The 19,394-nt window shown below is 33.6% G+C and overlaps 1 protein-coding gene across 1 annotated transcript in view; it reads right to left on the bottom strand.

The window, feature by feature from the left end:
- The window catches only part of ATP7A (ATPase copper transporting alpha), a 123,538-nt gene that overhangs the window by 28,754 nt on the left and 75,390 nt on the right, over window positions 1-19,394 (bottom strand). The window contains exons 5-14 of the mRNA XM_010950594.3: window positions 15,216-15,422; window positions 12,344-12,507; window positions 7,587-7,748; window positions 5,780-5,856; window positions 5,360-5,585; window positions 4,231-4,464; window positions 2,972-3,063; window positions 1,524-1,651; window positions 361-515; window positions 7-141 (exon numbers count right to left, since the gene is read on the bottom strand). Of these exons, the coding sequence (XP_010948896.2) occupies window positions 7-141; window positions 361-515; window positions 1,524-1,651; window positions 2,972-3,063; window positions 4,231-4,464; window positions 5,360-5,585; window positions 5,780-5,856; window positions 7,587-7,748; window positions 12,344-12,507; window positions 15,216-15,422 (1,580 nt within the window). The remainder of the gene's footprint in view (window positions 1-6; window positions 142-360; window positions 516-1,523; window positions 1,652-2,971; window positions 3,064-4,230; window positions 4,465-5,359; window positions 5,586-5,779; window positions 5,857-7,586; window positions 7,749-12,343; window positions 12,508-15,215; window positions 15,423-19,394) is intronic.

Raw genomic sequence — 19,394 nt, 5'->3', positions numbered from 1 at the left:
ACTTACAGGAAAGTAGGTTTCCACAATTTCAAAATTCAGAAATCCAATTATAATCCAAACCAAAAGGGTAACAATGGAAATGATAACAATAAAAGGAACAAAGTAGCCACTGAGTTTGTCTGCAAACTGCTGGATAGGAGCCTAAAATTAAAAAAAAAAAAATAATGATAATAATATGTATATCAAAGTCTCCTTTTTTGATAATGAATACAGGGTATAGTATTGAGCACAAACAAATACTTTAATGAACTTCATATTAATACAACTAGAAATAAAGGAAATTATAAAAACTAGATCAAGATTGATACTGAGTGAGCTTTAAAGCAAATACTTTCTGTTTCTCCTAGGGAGTTAAATTACCTTTGATGTTTGTGCCTCCTCCACAAGTTTGACAATTTGAGAAAGGGTTGTGTCTGCTCCAACATGGGTTGCACGGATAAGGAGTGACCCATTCTGGTTAATGGAACCAGCAATCACTGTGCTGCCAGATTTCTTAGCCACAGGCATTGCCTCCCCTATACAAGAAGTAAAGATAGATTTAGGGAGCATAAATAAATACTATCTTGAAATATACCATTATTTGTTTATCGTCAAAAAATATCTCGATAGGAGATTCTTACCTCATGAAATAGAATCTGGACAAATGCCTACGTGAAAGTTGCCCTTTCTTTTTCCTTATGTTAGTTCTGGGCCAAACCCAAGGATGTATATTTTAAACCAGAAAGACCTAATGTGTTAGCTCTTAGTGGCAGGTACTTTTGGAGCTTCACCCTAGTCTTAGAGCACTGGTTTTCAACCTGTTTCCAAGGAGCATTTAGAAATGTAGGAGAGAGTTCTCATTTGTACTAATTACTGGTGGGGCATGGGGTGCTGCTACTCCAATTTAGTGGGTCAGGGACACTAAATGCACCACGTGTACAACAGTCCCACAGAACTACGAACTGTCCCCAACCAAACTGGCAATAGTACCCCTATTGAGAAACACAGAATCCTAAATTATTTCCACACGGTTCATAAGCTGAGCCTCTTCGGCACTATCCTGAGGGTTGAGGTAGGAAAGGTGTTATTTTGGTTCTGCTCTGGCTTGGCCTTAGTCATCTAGGAGCTCTAAAACTACTCTAGACCTACTCTCTTTAGAGCAGGACTTAATGTAGAAAACCTGAAGTCCTAGCCCAGCTCAGACTAGATTGATCTTTAAAGCGGGAAGACACAATAGGTATTTGCTCAGGAAAATCTGCCAAAGTCTACTGGGCTCTACAGCAAAATGAGACAACGTCCTCTGGTCATACATTGCTAGTAACTAACAATGTTGAGTGAAAAGAGCCTTCAATAGCATAACTAAAACCACAAGGTAAATCTACCAAAACTGATTTAATACAGTCTTAAAAAGAAACCATATTCTCTTTGCATATTATTTACTCATTTCATAGTTTCTACAAAAGCTTTTCAACTTTCATGCCTATTTTTAATTAACACTTTGGATTAACTTCACTTTCATGTCATGATCCTCTGAAAGAACATACCTGTGATGAGGGACTCATCCACCATAGAATGGCCTTCAATAACACGACCATCCACTGGAAATTTGCCTCCTGGAACCACTTTAATGATGTCTCCACGTTGTACAAGTTCCACATCCACTTGTTCTTCACTGGATATGAGTAAAAATAAAAAGCATCATGACAATATGCTTCTCCTTCTGATCTTTCCATGTAAGCTTTTTAGTTCATATCAAGCTTGTGGCTCCATAATTGCTACCAATGGAAGTTAGAACCAACATTTAAGCCAGGAACTACAATGGCCGTCCTTTTCACTGTTGGGGAATAGCTCAGTGCCTGGCACAAAGTAGCACTCTAAATATTTGTTGAATGGTCAATGGACAAATAAGTGAAACCTTTATAAATAATATAATGAGTTTTATTTAATAAAACAATTTACTTGTTGTGTAAAATTGCCTAAATCATCTTATGAGGAAAGAAATGAGAAACACAAAACAATGAAATCTAATCAAGCTTTAGCTCTAACTTCCAGTTTACAGATAGTTACAGGAGTTATAGAACAAGTTAAATGATTCCAGAAGGAAGCAGAGATAAATTCAGACTGTGGGATATTCTACAGGACAATTGATAGATGTTTCTGTAACAAGTCAATTGTATGAAGAGGGAGGAATGGGGTAGGAAGGAGGGACGGAGAACTGGAGGGAGGAGCTGTTCTAGATCAAAACAAACATGTCAGGAGAAAGACAAATACTGTATGATATGACTTACATACAGAGTATAAAAATACAACAAACTAGTGAATATAACAAAAAAGAAGCAGAATCACAGACATAGAGAACAAACTAGTGGTTACCAGTGGAGAGATGGAAAGGGGGAAGGGCACTATAGAGTTAGGGAGTTAAGAGGTACAAACTATTATGTATAAAAAAAGCTATAAGGATTTATTGTACAGCACAGGGAATATAGCCAATATTTTACAATAACTGTAAATGAATTATAACCATTGAAAATTGTTAATCACTATATTGTACACCTGCAACTTTTATAATATTGTACATCAACTATAATGCAATACAAATACAGTGATGCAGGGACCTTGTTTGAATTCCATTTCAAACAAAGAAACATTTTGGAGACAACAGAAGAAATGTGAATATGACTGTGTATTAGATCATACTAAAGAATTATTGTTCAGTTTATTAAATGTGATATGGTAAGAATATCTCCTTTTTTAGAAATACTATGGGAATATCTGTAGTAAAATCATATGACTGGGATGTACTTTAAAATACTATTGCTACAAATAAAAGAAAGACAGGAATGCATAGATGAAGCAAAGTGTGGCAAAATGTGAATAATTGTTAAATCTGGAAGATAGATTATGTGGATTCATTATAACCTCTCTATCTCTGTGCATATTTTATATTTTTCATAAGAAGTTTAAAAAGAGGAGGGAGAATGAAGATAAATACCTCAAGAGGATATTATCAGAGCCAAGAGTAACAATAGTTGCTTCTGTAGCTTGTAATGAAATTAGTTTGGCAAGAGCCTCTGATGTTTTGCCCTATGAATTTAAAGAAACATGTTAACAATGCTAAGGAAGAAAAAGGCTTATGTAAAATAAAGATACAATCTTTAACATTTACCTAAAAGACAGCTTTAGGAATGTTAATTCATTCAAATTAGAAAATTTTTCACTTCAAAAATAAGAAGTACACAAAATATAAAATGTATTATTAGGTATAATTTATAAATAAATAATGTAAATTAATAAGAAAAACATCACGAACCCAAAAGATACATGGGCAAAGGACATAAATGGGCAACTCATTTAAGAAGAAATATAATACCTGATACATGAAAAAATGTTTATCCCTGCTATTAATGGAAGAAGTGCAAACTAAAGCAACTCTACGATGCCATTTAATGCCTACTAATTTAGCAAGAATTTAGATAAGAGTCAGTGCTGATGGATGAAGTTGTAGCAAAACTACTTCACTAACATACCTGTAATGGCAAAAATTAAGATTAGTAGCATGAGCCATAGAAAGATTTATGCCCTTTATAAATATCCTTATATCCTTTGTAATTTATCCTAAGATACTAATTCAACAGAAATAACTATTAAACATGAATATGTTTAATGCAGGATTATCTAAACTTATACAGTGGAAACAATCTAACTGAGAATAAAACCAGAACAGTTTAGTAAATTAAAGCACACTGATTTGAGAGAATAGTATTCAGAAATACTGAATAATTATCTAGACTGCAAAAATGGGAGGAAAACTTTATACTGTTAAGGGTACAAAGTGGTAGGTATACAGTGTTTGCCACTCTGTAAAATATAAAGGTATGTGGAACAGGATTAGAAAGTAATTTCCATTACAGCATGGGATAATGGGTAAATTATTTCCCATCATTATTATAAATCTTGTGGGCACACTAATTGTTCCATTAATAATGTGATATAAATAAAACAAGTACTTCTCAAATGTCTCTCCCTTAAAAATAAACATGGACATACTGTACAATCTACAGTACAAATTCCATAAATTTGGTGAATCTTCTAAAGGAATATTTAACCTAAAATACTGCCAAAACAAAAATGTTTCTTTCAGTACATGGTTAACTACATAAATGGATGTATATTTCCAATAATTGGTCTAGAATATACTACCGTCATTTATCCACCCAAGATTTGAACAAATGTCAATCTTTCTCACTTTACCTTTGCTATATGTTCCAGCCACCGGCCTAGTGCAATAAACACAAATAGCATAGGAGGAGTATCAAAGAAAGTAACAGGGTTCACTTTGGCTCTCTCATACATTGCAACCAGAAGAATAAACAAAGAATAAGCAAATGCAATGGTGGTTGCCAGCACAATCAGTACATCCATATTTGCAGTCTTATGCTTCAGTGCTTTGTAGGCCTGAATGTAGAAGTGCCAGCCTCCAAAAAACTGTAATATAGAAACAGTAATCATTGCTTTTTTAAAAATGCTGAAATTCACATATATACCTTAATAACTAAGATATAGTATCAATGGTAACTTCCTTTAGATTTTATCTAATCCATAAACAATAAGGAGAGATTTTAAGCTGAAACAATGTTTGTATTTTAGTAGATATGTGTGTGTAGGGATTCAAATGGCTGTATAAGCCCTTGGCAGCTGTCATCTGTGATCCAATGGATATTCCATAATATAAAGGAAGTTAAATAGTTCTTGGATTTTTCCTTTTAAAGCTAGGAAAAACAAGAACTAGGAAAATAATTCCAATCTTTTAAAAATGATTTTTTTATATAAAACTCACCTCCTTCTTTTCAAAATTCAACCTAAGTGGTATATCACAACCTATTGGATCTATTCACTGTTTTTGTTGAGAAACATAACTGAAAAGCTTATTTTTCATTAGTACAGAGAAATGTACTAAGATGTTTTTAAAATCTTTATTGCTTTTTATAAGGATCAGAAAAGGGAATATATCTATTAGATGGAAGTGTTCCACAGTAAAAGTTTACCTCAGAAGAAGGGCTGAAAACATACAGAGACTAATGAACTTAAGTGCCATAGAAAAATAACAAAAATAATAATATAATAATTATTATGGTTATTTTATAGAATAAATTAATTATAAATACCTTAAAATAGAATTTATTTATAATATAATTAATATAAATATAATGGAATTTATTATCTACTTTAACCACTCAGTTTAAGGTTCTTTTTGTAAAGCATCCAGCATAAAATGATCATACTTCTGGGTAGTATTTGTTTTGCAACTAAAATAGCCCCACCTGCCACATTTTAGCTATTTTTCATTAGTAACAAATATACTTGCTAACATTTCACTTGCCTGTACAGGTACACACAATAAAAAAGATAGCAAATTCATAATGGACAATCCTGGCACGATCTGGCGCTCCAGGAACATAGAAGAATGAATGCTGATCATTTCTTCTTGGCTCATGTTCTGATTATGGTGAAGAGTTGCAAGGTGGTGGTCCATAACCATCATATATATCATCAGCCCCATTACAGGAATACAGAAAAACAGGCTCACAAGAAAGGCCCGTCGCCATCTTATAGAAAAGAAAAATCATTTGAGTAGGTAGCTAATGGTTAAAGATCCTATGTACTATAGGGAAATACAAATTGTGACCAATTCCCACCCAGTGTAAGGATGATATTGTAAACATTGACATGCTAACAGAATGTTAAACTTGTAACAAGGGGTCAAAAATCTGCTTTTTGCTGACATTCCAAAAGTACTTACTGTCTTATTTCTCGTTTATGGTCTAGGTGGCTTGCAGACCGGTCCTTCTTAACCAAAGAAGCTTCAAAACCTAAGCTCTAAGGAAATTCATAAGAGAACAATTATTTCACTGAATGTATCAATATCATGTACAGAAATTCTAAGCCATGGTATTGTCATTGAGGACAATGCAACTCAATTACTGAGTGTAAATACCCTGGGGAATACAAAGATGAAGTTGTGCTTCCTTCTCTTAATTACCTTTGTTCCTAATCTTTCATCTAAGAAATAAATATTTCCTCAACTCTAGCTAATGTCTATCCTACTGTTCTCAAACTATTGATCTAATTCAAGTGCTGTTGTTCTCTGGAGAGATTCTTATTATATCAAAAAGTAAATGAAAGCCTCCAATAAGTAATTTTGGAAAAAAGCTGAATCTATAACTTGGTCAGGCTGACAGAGTTTTTGATGATGTAATAAAGGAAGAATTTATCAGTAAAATCATAAATTTTGCTCTTAGACAAGCATCTACTAGTACTGATGAATATTTATCACTTTATTTTTAATTTTAGTTTTGACATCTACCCATCCATCCCCTGAACAAGTACAGAAAACTGAATACTAGGCCATAAAAGCTATCACCATACTAAATATATTATACAAGAATTTGCAGTCTTTACTCTTGTTCTATCAGAAAAAAGGACACAAATGAAAAATTTCCTCAATAAAACAAAACGTTGAAAGAAAGTTACACCTAAGCAAGACTTATATGAGCATAGACAGTAACATACACTATTATTTTGAACTGCTAGGGAAAATGCTGCCATCTTACATTTGTTGGTCATGTAGCACAGTGAAAAGAACAAGCTTGAGCACTGGAGTTAGAAAGATTAGGCTCAGATTCCAGCTATGACACTTACTGGCTATGAGACTTTGGGTAAGTAACTTAACATCTCTTAACCTGAGTTTCCTCCAAATGAAGATGACAGCACTGTTGTGAGAATTAAATCAAGAGTTGAAGCTTTGCAATCTTGGTAACTGGCACATAGTAAATACTCACTAACACTACAGCTTCACAAAGATGTTAATGGTACTACGATCTACATTAACAGGCTCTTATCTGAACTATTAATATGCTTTTTAGATCATCAGAACACCAAATGCTATACCACACTGAAACTTTTAAAACACTTTCACATGTATTACCTCTAAGATTTACTGAAGAATACAGAATGAATTTGTCACAAAGAAAAAGGTTTGGTCTTTTAAATTTCTTACTTTAAATTAAAAAGATACCATTTGTGACAGGGAGGGTATAAGCTCAAGTGGCAGAGCACATGCTTAGCATACACAAAAGTCCTGGGTTCAATCTGTAGTACATCCTCTAAAAATAAATAAATAAGTAAACCTAACTATCTCCCCCTCAAAAATTTTATATAAATAAATAAGAAAAAAATATATCATTTGCTTTGACCTAACAAACAATAAAGCATCTGGCAGGATGCTTTACTTTCTTAGTGATTAATATGAATTTTACTCCTAACAAACTGTACTTTATTCACATTTTCTAGTTTTAAATGATCTGTGGTTCTACCTTAAGTCTGCTCCTGATTAACAGTGCTAATGTGCCTCTGCCTAACTCTTCCTGACAAAGACCAAAAAAAAAAGGACAGACATATTTACATTAAACTTCAAGACAGATATTCTCCACAGAGTAACAAAATAGTCAGATTTTTTCATTGTCTCTATCTGACACAAACCAGAAGTGATTCAAGGGAGTGCTGACTGAATAGGTGAGAACACAGAAATGCAAAGTGTTGGGACTTACTTCAATTGTATGAATAATATCTCTGGGACCAATAATTTCTGGATCATATTTAATATGTGCTTTGTTGGTTGCCAGGGCCACAGAGCAGTAGAAGATCCCTCTGTGTTTTGTGAGGGTAGACTCTATTTTATGTACACAGGAGGCACATGTCATTCCTCTCACCTGTTAAAGACAAAGGCTTTGTTATTTAGAAACATACTTTTTCCCTCTATTAAGTTTGTTATTACTTTAAACTAAAAGAACTCTTGTAACATGAGATTAAGATACAAGATCTTATCTGCACACTATTAATATGCTTTAAATTTGATTATTAGATCACTGTTTTTATATCACATTAAATAAATCTGCTCCCAGCTGCAAAAGGTTAAATAGAAGAGGATCTCATTAAAAGTCTCCCTCTTCTTGTTACCACTCAGTGATAGAGGACTTGACACCTATCATTGTTTCTTGTATTCAATGTCTTGCTTCCCTCTAAACTTCTTTCATATTGCTAAAGTATAAATATATACATGTGTGTGTGTATGTATATGTGTATATATATACATATATATATACACACACATATATATATCCTTTAATATTACTTCTGTTGATGGATGACAAAAGTGTTTTCTTTTGTTCAAAAATGTATTTTGCCCTATGTCTTGAATGCGGTTATACTTCAGTTGGGTATTAAATTCTAAAATGAAGAGGCAGGACTTCTGGAGTGAGGAACTCCTCACACAGCAAATCCTTTCCCCAAAGAATGATAAAACTGGCAAAGGTTTCAAAAACAACCATTGAAATACTATGGGAAATAACCAAAAAGAGTATATAGCAAATTACAAAGTATTTATTCAAGAATATCTACCTAAAGGATATCATTAATGGTGGAGTAAGGATTTCTGAAAATTCTCTCCTCCATAAAAGCAATGAAAAAACTGGCAAAAATTGTCAGAACCAAGTTTTTCAGGAAAGTTGAAAAAGAGGGAACCCTGTACACTGTTAGTGGGAATGTAAACTGGTGCAGCCACTGCAGAAAACAGTATGGACATTCTTTAAAAAACTAAAAATAGAGCTACCATATGATCCGTTAATTCCAATTCTGGGTATATATATCCAAAGAAAACAAAAACACTAATTCGAAAAGATACATGTACCTCCATGTTCATAGCAGTATTATTTACAACTGCCAAGACATGGAAGCAACCTAAGTTCTATCAACAGATAAATGGATAAAGAAGATATTATACACACACACACACACACACACACACACACACACACACACACACACACACAATGGAATACTACTCAGGCATAAAAAAAGAATGAAATAATGCCACTTGGAACAACATGGATGATTTGGAAGGTATTATGCTTAGTGAAATAAATCAGAGAAAGACACTGTATCTTAATCATTTATATGTGGAATCTAAAAATAAAACAAATAGATGAATATAATAAACAGAAACAGACTCAGAGAATAAACTGGTGATTACCAATGGGGAGAGGGAAGGGGGAGGGGCAAGACAGGGACAGGGATTAAAAGGTACAAACTACTATGTATAAAATAAATAAGCTACAAGATAAATAACAAGGTCCTACTATATAGCACAGGGAACTATATTCAGTATCTTATAGTAACCTATAATGAAAAAGAATATATATGCGTACAACTGAATCACTATGCTGTACACGAGACCAACACAACATTGTAAATCAACTATACTTCAATTTAAAAAATTATAGGGGGAGGATAATAGCTCAATGGTAGAGCACATGCGCTTAGCATGCATGAGGTCCTGGGTTAAACCCTCAGTACCTACATTAAAAAAATTTATCCTACCATCAAATAAATAAATAAGCTACAAGGATTTATAGTACAGCACAGGAAATATAGCCAATATTTTATAATAACTTTAAATGGAATATAATCTATAAGAATGTTGAATCGCTATGTTGCACACCAGAAACTAATATATTATAAATAAACTATACCTCAATTTTTAAAAATTGATTTAAAAAGAAATCTGAAAATTAAACAAAAATAAAGCATAAATATAGGACAGAAATAGACTCATAGAGAATACAGACTTGTGGTTGCCAGGGGGGTGGAGGGTGGGAAGGGATAGACTGGGATTTCAAAATTGTAGAATAGATAAACAAGATTATACTGTATAGCACAGGGAAATATACACAAAATGTTATGATAACTCACAGAGAAAAAAATGTGACAATGAGTGTGTATATGTCCATGAATGACTGAAAAATTGTGCTGAACACTGGAATTTGACACAACATTGTAAAATGATTATAAACCTATAAAAAATGTTAAAAAAAAAAAAGCTTGCAGCAATGCAGGAAGCATTTATTCAGGAAAATCAGATGAATCCCAATAAAACAACAAACTATATGGCATTATAATTTGCCTTATTCCCATCCCCTCTCCTCCAGCTGTGGTAGCTATGAAGACCAACAGGCCATAATCAGGGTGGAAAACAGCATCAAGGAAGCCATCAGAGAGGACAGAAAATGAGTGGAGTGACTTCAAAGCCTCATTCCCAGAGAACTGTCATTATTTGACCTGTCTGATGGTTCTCTAAAATATCCCACTTGCAAAGATGTCTGTGTTTGTCCTGACTGGAGCTCAGTGAGTACAAAAAGGCTTTTCCTCAGGCGAATCTGTCAAAAACAATTAAAGGAAATTATTTAACCTTGTGGCTACCTGAGCCAATGGAAAACAGCTGGGGCAAACAACAGGCTAGCAAAAAAGCCTAAAAAGGAAAGCTGGGCAGCAGATGTCCGTAAGAGCTCCAACATATTCCTAGGAGTCTAGAAGGCCATGCACATGCATAAGGTTGTGCCCATGTCCAGGGCTACGTGCACGTTCAGGAAAGAACTGAAAAAGCTTTAACTTCTCACCTCAGGCTGATTTAGGCTCTGTAGAAGCAGGAATTGAAAGCCAAAGTAAAACTGACAACTGCATGGCTGAGTGTTCAAGGCATGCCTCAACATTTACACAGAGCTCTTTAGCAAAGACTGGGGTACTAACTTGTTCCAGATATTTAAGAAAGTCACTGTCCACTCATTAGCTGACCACTGTGCAAACCAAGCAGAGACTTCAGTGGCCATAAACAACAAAAAACATAGTTTTTATAGAATTAGTTCAGGAGTCACTAAACAAACAATAATGGCAAACAGCAACAAAGAACAAATCTTGAGGAGAGGGAAAGAATGTTATTTCCAGAGCTGCCACATTATATTTTCAACAAAAAACTGTGAGACATGCAATGAAACAAGAAAGTATGGTCCCTATACAGGAAATTAAGTTTTAGAAGTCTTTAAAAAACCAATCCATTCTTTTTAATAGCTGCTTAGTATCCTATGGTATGGACACTTGGGTTTTTTCCCATCTTTTGCTATTACAAATGATACTATAATGCACACATGTCATCTCATACATTTTCAAATATATCAGCTGGATAATTTCCTACAAGTGGAACTTCTGAGGCAAAGGCTATGTGAAATTTTACTTTTGATAGATATTGCCAAATTCCTGTTAAAAGTTTATATCATTCGACATTCCACCAGCAATATATGAGAGATCAAACACAGTGTTACAATTGCTTCTTACCTTTACCAATCTAATAGGTGAAAAAATGGCATTTCAGTGCAGTTTTAATCTGCTTTACTCTTATTATAAGTGAGCCCGAATATCTTTTCATATGTTTAAAGAGGTACTGTTCTGGCTTTTCTGTGAACTGCCACTTCATATCCTTTGCCAGCTTTCTTTTGGGTTGCTGGCTCTTACTGATTTACAACAGTTCTTCATATATTAAGAAAATTAACCTCTACTTATGACATGAATTACAATTATTTTACTTGCCTTTTGACTTTACTTATGGTGTTTTTTCTCCCAAGAAGTTTTTATGTACCTGAATTTATCAATCTTGGCTTTTATGGGTTTTGTATGGTATTTAAAAAGACTCTTTCAACTCTAATATTATTTTTTAAATCATAGATTAGATGTCATCATCAGAAAAAGCTGAGAAGAGGCTACATGGAAGTTCTCTGTACTATTTTTGCAACTTCTTTGTGAGTTTAAAACTATTTCCACAATGGACTGATGTATGATAAAACAAGTACAGTACAATGTTAATTGTAGAATCTAGGCCGTGTGTATAAATGTCCAACTATACAACTGACTTTTCTGATGTCTGAAATTTTTATAGTAATATAGTGAGAAAAAGCTCCAAATATTTCTCCTAGTAATTTTATAGTATCATTTTTTATATTCAAGTTTTTGTTTGAGTTGGAACTTATTTTGGTACAGAGTTAAATTTTTTTGGTTTGTTTTCATTGCTTAAGTTATACAAATAAAACCTGATTTGCTGGGTTGGACAAAATTACCATTTTAAACCAATATGCCTTTCACCTGGCTTTATGACTTCATTTATAAAATTTAAGTCTTTAATTTGTCTGGAATTTATTCTTTTACATGCTACTAGGTAGAAATCATAGTATATTTTAAAATTTGGTTTTCTTTTGTTCATTCAAACCCAATCCTTGTTTTTTGGTTCTTAATAGAGGTATGACAATTATCTTTTATATTCCATGCTTGATAGCCACCATTAAGTTACATCTTATCCTTCCATTTTCCAGTTTCCTTAATTTTCATTTTATGTCTTATTTTATCAACATTTAATTATCTTTGGAACTCTTTTCTGATTCCTCACCAAGTTTTTCTTGGAAATCACACAAGAATTCCTACTTACAATAAGTTCCAAAACACCATCCCCTTCATCGGCATTTTCTATCACAGTAGCTCCAAATCCAAGCTCTCGGATGAACTCAGCTATCATTGGGGGTTCTATAACAGCAGGGTTATATCTTACTTCTGCCTTGCCAGCCATCAGAGCCACAAGCACAGAATGTATTCCTAGAAACATTGATAAGAAAAAAAAAATTCAGATAACATTCTTCATAAAAAGAGTAATCTTATAACAGTTTTAGTAGTTTTTTTAATCGTGAAAGGATTAAAGTGAATCTGAAGAAATTTATTAACTTTTTAAAAAATTTTGTTTGTGTTTATTATTTGTTTTGAGGGGGAGGTAAATAGGTTTATTTATTTATTTAATGGAGGCACTGGGGACTGAACCAAAGAGAGAACAGCAGAATAAATTGGATGAACTCAGCTCTCAGCTTCAACAATTATCAATAATACTGGGCTGATCTTGTTTCATATGTATTCCTAACTACTCACTCCCTGCCCGTGAAGCAAATCCCAGACATCAGATCATTTCATATGCAAATATTTAAATACATATCTCTAAACAATATTTAAATCATATCTCTAAACAATAAAGACTCTTCCCTTTTAACAAATAACTATAATACCATTCTCAAACCTAAAATAATTCCTCAATATCATCAAATATCCAGGCAGTATTCACATTTCCACAACTGTCTTACAACTCCTTATTTAACACTGTTTGTTTGAACTGGGATCTAAATAAGGCCCCTGAATTGCAATCGGTTGAGACCTTATCGTGAGAATATAAAGTATTTTTACAAACTCAGAAGACAGAGACCTAGAGAAAGGAACTCGTACACTTAGAAAATCACTGCACTTGTAGCAAAGAATCTAAGAATGTACCAACATATACATTATAATATTATCAAATAATAGTCATTCTCTCTCAAGTTTTACTGTCTGGCACACACTAATCTGAGATGCTCTTATTCCTAGAAAAAAAATGTGCCACACAACTTAACAAAGGAGTTCATTTTATAAACTGCTGTTCTCTGGTGTAAGCATTTTGTTAATAACATCCTACTTCTCTGTGCCAGCTATTAATTACTGTCATTGCCAAGAAGAAAATAAATTCTGGATAGCAGGAATGACAGTTCTTTCTAGGAATCTGTGGCTGTTGGTGGCTATCAGATAGGGAATAGGGATCAAAAGTCCACAGGTCAGCTCTGGGGTTTGATAAAAAAATCACAAATATTTATTTAATAATAGTTTTTAATAAGAAAACAAAGTATCTAATATAATCTAAGTTTTCTATATAAGTGGCTACACTCTGGACTTTGTGGGTACCAAATGATTCGGAGGATCGGATCATGAGAAAGTGTCAGTAATAAGTGTCAGGAGGGTATAGAGAAAGTAGAAAAATCTTTCTGCTTCAGTTGAATGTAATCTATAGCAAAAGAGAAATACAAAGAAAATCTGTTTTTTCAAGTTTTAAAAATACTTTTCATATTTATATAAATTATGGATAATTTTTAAATTCTTACTGTAAACTATAATTAGAAGTTTTTCTATTCATTTTTAGAAATGTAACAGACAAAACTGAGGGAAGACCAGTGCCACTTAGTTTTTAAAAAAAGTGAATGTAGTGAGTGACCCCACATAGGCCAATGGTATTTCTAACCAGATTAAGAGGTGGTAAAGGGGTAGTATAAAGTAATTGGAAGAATCAGCTTAACGGATTAAAAAAAAAGATCTGTAATTGGCATAGGCATTCTCTCATGAGAAAGGCTATTTCTGAATTGCCCAAAAATAGTTTGTTCTAAAACTAAAAAAGAACCTTGCAAACTCCTTTTTGCCTTCATTTGCTTGCAACCTCCCTCCTGTTCTTTTTTATTCACTTAAAGTATAAGCTTTAGCCTTGACTGCATTCTAATTAAATATGCAGGAGGCTGAAATGAAGGATGCAGAAATGACAGAATGTGGACAAGATAATACTGAACTGAAGATGTTCTGTATAACATACATTTAGTTACAGTAATGTTCTGGCCTTTATATCTAAGGTGATTCTACTGGCCACAGGCCTGCATTATTACTCTATATACTTTGAGTTATTTCCCCAATAGTGGGGATAAGCTTATACTAATCATATTTATTTGGCCCTCGTGACTAACAGCATGTATCATTAATATACCTAGGGCTGGGGCTGCCTAAGTACCAACCCATGACTTCAGGCTTATTAAAAATAATCACATATCTCTATGGTTAACACATCTACTATACCATACTGTGAAGTCCATTAATGTGAGTGCAAAATTGTAAGCTAAAATATCTGAGTGTGACTGAATACATAACTATATGTATTATAGATTTTCTAAGATTTTGTAACCTCAGTTAAAACTTGTACACAACATTAAGTAAATTTTGAATAATTACCACAAACAAAAATCAGTGATCAAACTCTTGGAAGAGAAGAATATAATTCTAAACAAACTTGGTTTTGGTCTGGTGCTTGGTATGGGTATAGTAATATTGAAACTTATGGATTCTAGTTGTCAGTTTTACACATAGCTTTATCAGAAAATTTACATTTCTTAAAGTCCATTACAGCCAAGGTCCATAAAGAATAGTAATCTTATGTATTTCCTTCTGCCATTTGACTACAAATTTCACTGATATTAAAAAGTGACCATGAGGTAAACAAGACAGGAACTATAAGGGAACAAAACACTAACAAAAACTGGCTGTCAGGAAGTCAAGGTTGTCCTGCACATCACTGATAGTCTTTATGAAGCCTTAGCAAGAATCATAAACATGGTTACAAAATACATAAGAGGACAAAAAGGACAGAATCCTCACACCAGTACATGAAATAACAGGCTTTAAGAGTGTCTTACCTTCTTCTCGTCTTAAATTCCGTTCAATGTTTGCTACACAGGAAGCACAAGTCATACCAGTGACCTGTATGTAACACTTAGATGAAGTCTTTGCCTCCTCCTTGTCGTGAACTGGTGTCATCATTTTGGTATGAAATTCATTAGTTGCAGTCAAAAGTGGCATTTCTGATGAGGACTGAGCTATTACTACCAACGGCTCATTTGTATCTGGTAGACAGGGAAAGATTCTTTTCATTTGAGGTATTCTTCAGTTGCATCTTTGTCATTCATCACAATCCACACTTCCAGGCACTGTCAATCCACTCCTTTAAAACCAGCATGGACCTAGAGCCCTGAGCAATGTTACCTTTACACTTTCCAGGAAATGACTTCCAATTTAAATACTGTCCCCTCAGTCAGTTCTCAGGGAAATCTGAACTAACTGAATATACGTTATATCAAGTTTTCCAGCCATTATTTCCACCCCAAATCCCAGGTAGACGGTAGTTTGTAACTACATAGCTCTTATCTTTATAATGAATTTTTATCATCATATTAACGATTTACATACTGGCATTAAAGCAATTCGTGATATAGTACATGGAATAAAAAGCAATTAACAAAACAGCATTGCAGTATAATGTCTTTTAAAAATTGTTAGAGTGTATATATGAGAAACGTATCAAAAAGCCTAGGAGGGTACATACCAAATCATTAATAGGGGCTACTTCTGGGGAATGGGGTTAAGGCAGGAATAGAAAAACAGACAGATGAACAAATTTCCTCTATAGGCACTTCTCTGTATGTTTGAATTTTTAACACTAATCTATAGTATTTTTAAAATTAAAATGTCTCTGTGGACAATGGAAGAAGAGGCAAGGAGTAAGTCAGCAGTAATCTTCATTTTTCACAAAGGAATATGAAGAGAATATCTCTGCAGAATGTTTATGGACTGTGGAACGGTGGAAAGCTTCTGCATCCCAGAAGCTCCCTGGCAGTCTCAGAAAATTTGCTATTTTGTTTTAGTTTATCCACTGCAGTATTAATCATCTCCCAAGAAGAGAGAAATTATTCCTTTTAGCACATCCACACACCTGCAAAATAGCTAAGGATTTTCTACTCTTCTGCAGAAATAAGGATGAAAAGAAGCAGAAATTTCTACTAACCTATCTAACTTGTAATTTATTCCCCTTGGGCAAAAAACTGGTTCAGGTTTATTTGGCTAGCCTACAGAGGAAACCCTGCACATAGGTGAGCTGGCTTTCAGAATGCTGAACAAAGGCATCTTTTAAAGGAACTTCAACAAAAGCCTCATTATTTCCCTAATGAATAATGATCTACACTTCTCAAATCAGTTACAATAATGGCTCAAATTTTAATGCACGTACAATCATTTGGGGGATCTTGTTAAAATGCAAATTCTGAGTCAGTACATTTAGGGTGGAGCCTGAGATTCTACTTTTCCAATAAGCTCCCAGGTAATGGCAGTACTGCCAGTCTGGGTATAGCAAAGGATACTTTGAATAGCAAAGGACTATATTCTCCCAGTTCCAAAATTAGTCTGTCTCTGGTCTTAAGTGAATCACTTTAAAAAAACTGTATTTATTCATTCAGATTACAAGAGCATTATTTAGAACAAAGAGGGCAAAATTTACTAAACAGTATCATTATCTTAACTCAAAAAGGAGGCTCCTTTGCCCAAAGAAAATAGCTTTGGCTTTGGAAAAAACCTTATTTTTATCTAAGCAGGAGCTTATCCATTCTCTCACAATTACTATCAAGACTTAATTTTGAATTTGGACAATGAAAAAAGTTTACACTACCAATTACTGTAAGTCTTGTTCCAGAGTAATTTAGTGATTTCAGGTAACAGAAGTAACCACAATGCCATCTGCAACTTTCTCACAATAGAAGTACAGTATTAAGTTAAGTCATAGAGGCAATCCCTTTTAGCTACATTGGCATGACTTTTCAACAAAAATTCACAAAATTGTGACGTTTATCCCAGCGAGTGTGGCAAAAAGAGCAAAAGCTTCCATCTTCCACAGAGGCGGTGAAGGTGTTAAAAAGCCACAATGAATTAAATGGCTAGTTTTCTTAAGTTAGCTTTTCTATACACTGTAGCAACACTATTTATGCTTAAATGAATTCAAAAGGAAGGCTGACTTCCCTGCACTTGAGGCAACAATCAGAAAAGAGTCCAAAAATTTCAAGAAAGGGTTTCCAATCTGATCCTCAAAACTGGTAGGTTCAGTGTCTAAAGTAATGTGAAGAATAAATACATAATCAGAAAATGGCTTAAGATAATTATAAATATCATGTCTGCAACTTACTCTCAAATGATTCAGAAAAAGATATATATGGGAAAAGATATATATGTGTGTAATGTGTGTTTGAATATATGTCTGTCTGTCGATAAAGAGAATGATAAAACAAATGTTGCAAAGTATTAACCACCAGGGAATCTGAAGGAAATTGGTAAACAGAAATTCTTTGTACTATTCTTGTAGCTTTTCTGTAAGCTTGAAATTAAAGATAAAAAGTTACAAAAAAGGAAAGGAATTTCATTGAGTATTTTGTTTGCTTTAATTGGTTAGTGAAGACTTAACTTCATACATCATATGTCTTTTTAAGAGAATGATGAGATTGAAGGTCAGGACAAAAAGCACCTCCCATTTTTCTCACTATCTCCTTTAACATTTATGGCCCACCTAGGACTAGTATTACATGAAAGTGAAATTCAGAGTAATAGACTGTGAAGCCTGGATCAGCACTAACACCGGCATTAAGAAAATGGGTAGCCACAATTCTGGGGGCATTGTAAAGTCTGATTGATTTCTAGCAGAAACACAGAATGCAGTCATTTGATATCAACCTTTTATCCCAATTATGGGTTATTGCAGTCACAACTCATCAATTATTTTATGGTCACATTCACCGTGCCAAGGTTTTTTACCTATTCATCATGGCCATTAATGTGTTTATGATAAGCCCTAACAGATGTGGGATACATATCCTGGTAATTATCTGCTGAATAATTGATTCCTGAGGCCCTTGACAATAGTAGGTTGAGGTAAAAGCTATTGTTAAAAGTTACTGAACATATCAACATTCATGGTTCTTGAGGACTAGGTAGATAATAGACATGGTGCCAGAGACTATCAAGTATTCTTGAATTCCACTTACTAGATTGATCAGAATTTCTCCTATTGTTTAAATGAGTCCATCTTTGAAGCCACCTAAGGTAACTGGAAAGTTGCTTTTGCTCTGTTCACATTGGTTACATAAAACCTCATAAATACTAGCTATTTTAATTATATTACTTAATATTATATTATTGTTAAATGAACAATGTTAATATAGATATAACTCAGAGATTTTAATCATAGAAATCAAAGCAGCAAAATATTTAGACCAGTGCTTCTCAAACTTTAATGTGCATCTGAATTACCTAGGGTGCTTATTAAAATTAAAATGTAGATTTTTATTTAATGCAACTGCAATGGGTCAGAGAATTTATATTTCTAACTAGCTCCCAAGTGATGCTGCTGTTGCTGATCTGTGAACCATACTTTCAGTTGCAAAAATAAAGACACAAGAGAATAGGACAAATTTCATTTGGGGGTCAGTCTGAAAGTTTGTGAGGTCCTTGCTTACAGTAATAACAGATACCAGATTTGACCATGAAAATATTTCAGTTTTATACCATATGTGGTGTGATTTGATATGATTCCTATATGTAGGAGGCATAAGAATATCACAGTATTGGGGGGAGGGTATAGCTCATTGGTAGAGTGTGTGCCTAGCATGCACGAGATCTTGGGTTAAATCCCCAGTACCTCCATTAATAAATAAATAAATAAACTTAATTCTCCCCAATAAAAGATTTTTAAAAAGAATATCACAACATAAGTAACCTCTCTGACTGATACTGATGTAAAGTAAACTTGGTTATGTAGTGTCCATCATTGACACACAGTGCATTATGTATACCAAAGTATTTTAATTTAATAGAAACTCTGAGGAATAATTATGAATTAGTGAAATGCAAATTAATATAATTACAAATATTGTCACTTTTTGAAAAGTTTTTAAATTGTAAACAATAATAGATACAACTAAAATTTTGCTGAAATCAATTTTAGTAATTTTTTATGGCTACCTGATGGAAGTTTCACTTCTAATATTTTCAATTTAAAT

The sequence above is a fragment of the Camelus bactrianus genome, chromosome X, assembly GCF_048773025.1.
Source record: "Camelus bactrianus isolate YW-2024 breed Bactrian camel chromosome X, ASM4877302v1, whole genome shotgun sequence".
NCBI classification, from domain to species: domain Eukaryota; kingdom Metazoa; phylum Chordata; class Mammalia; order Artiodactyla; family Camelidae; genus Camelus; species Camelus bactrianus.
Note: the sequence above shows the minus strand (reverse complement) of the source record. Positions and strands in the feature narration are given on the sequence as shown.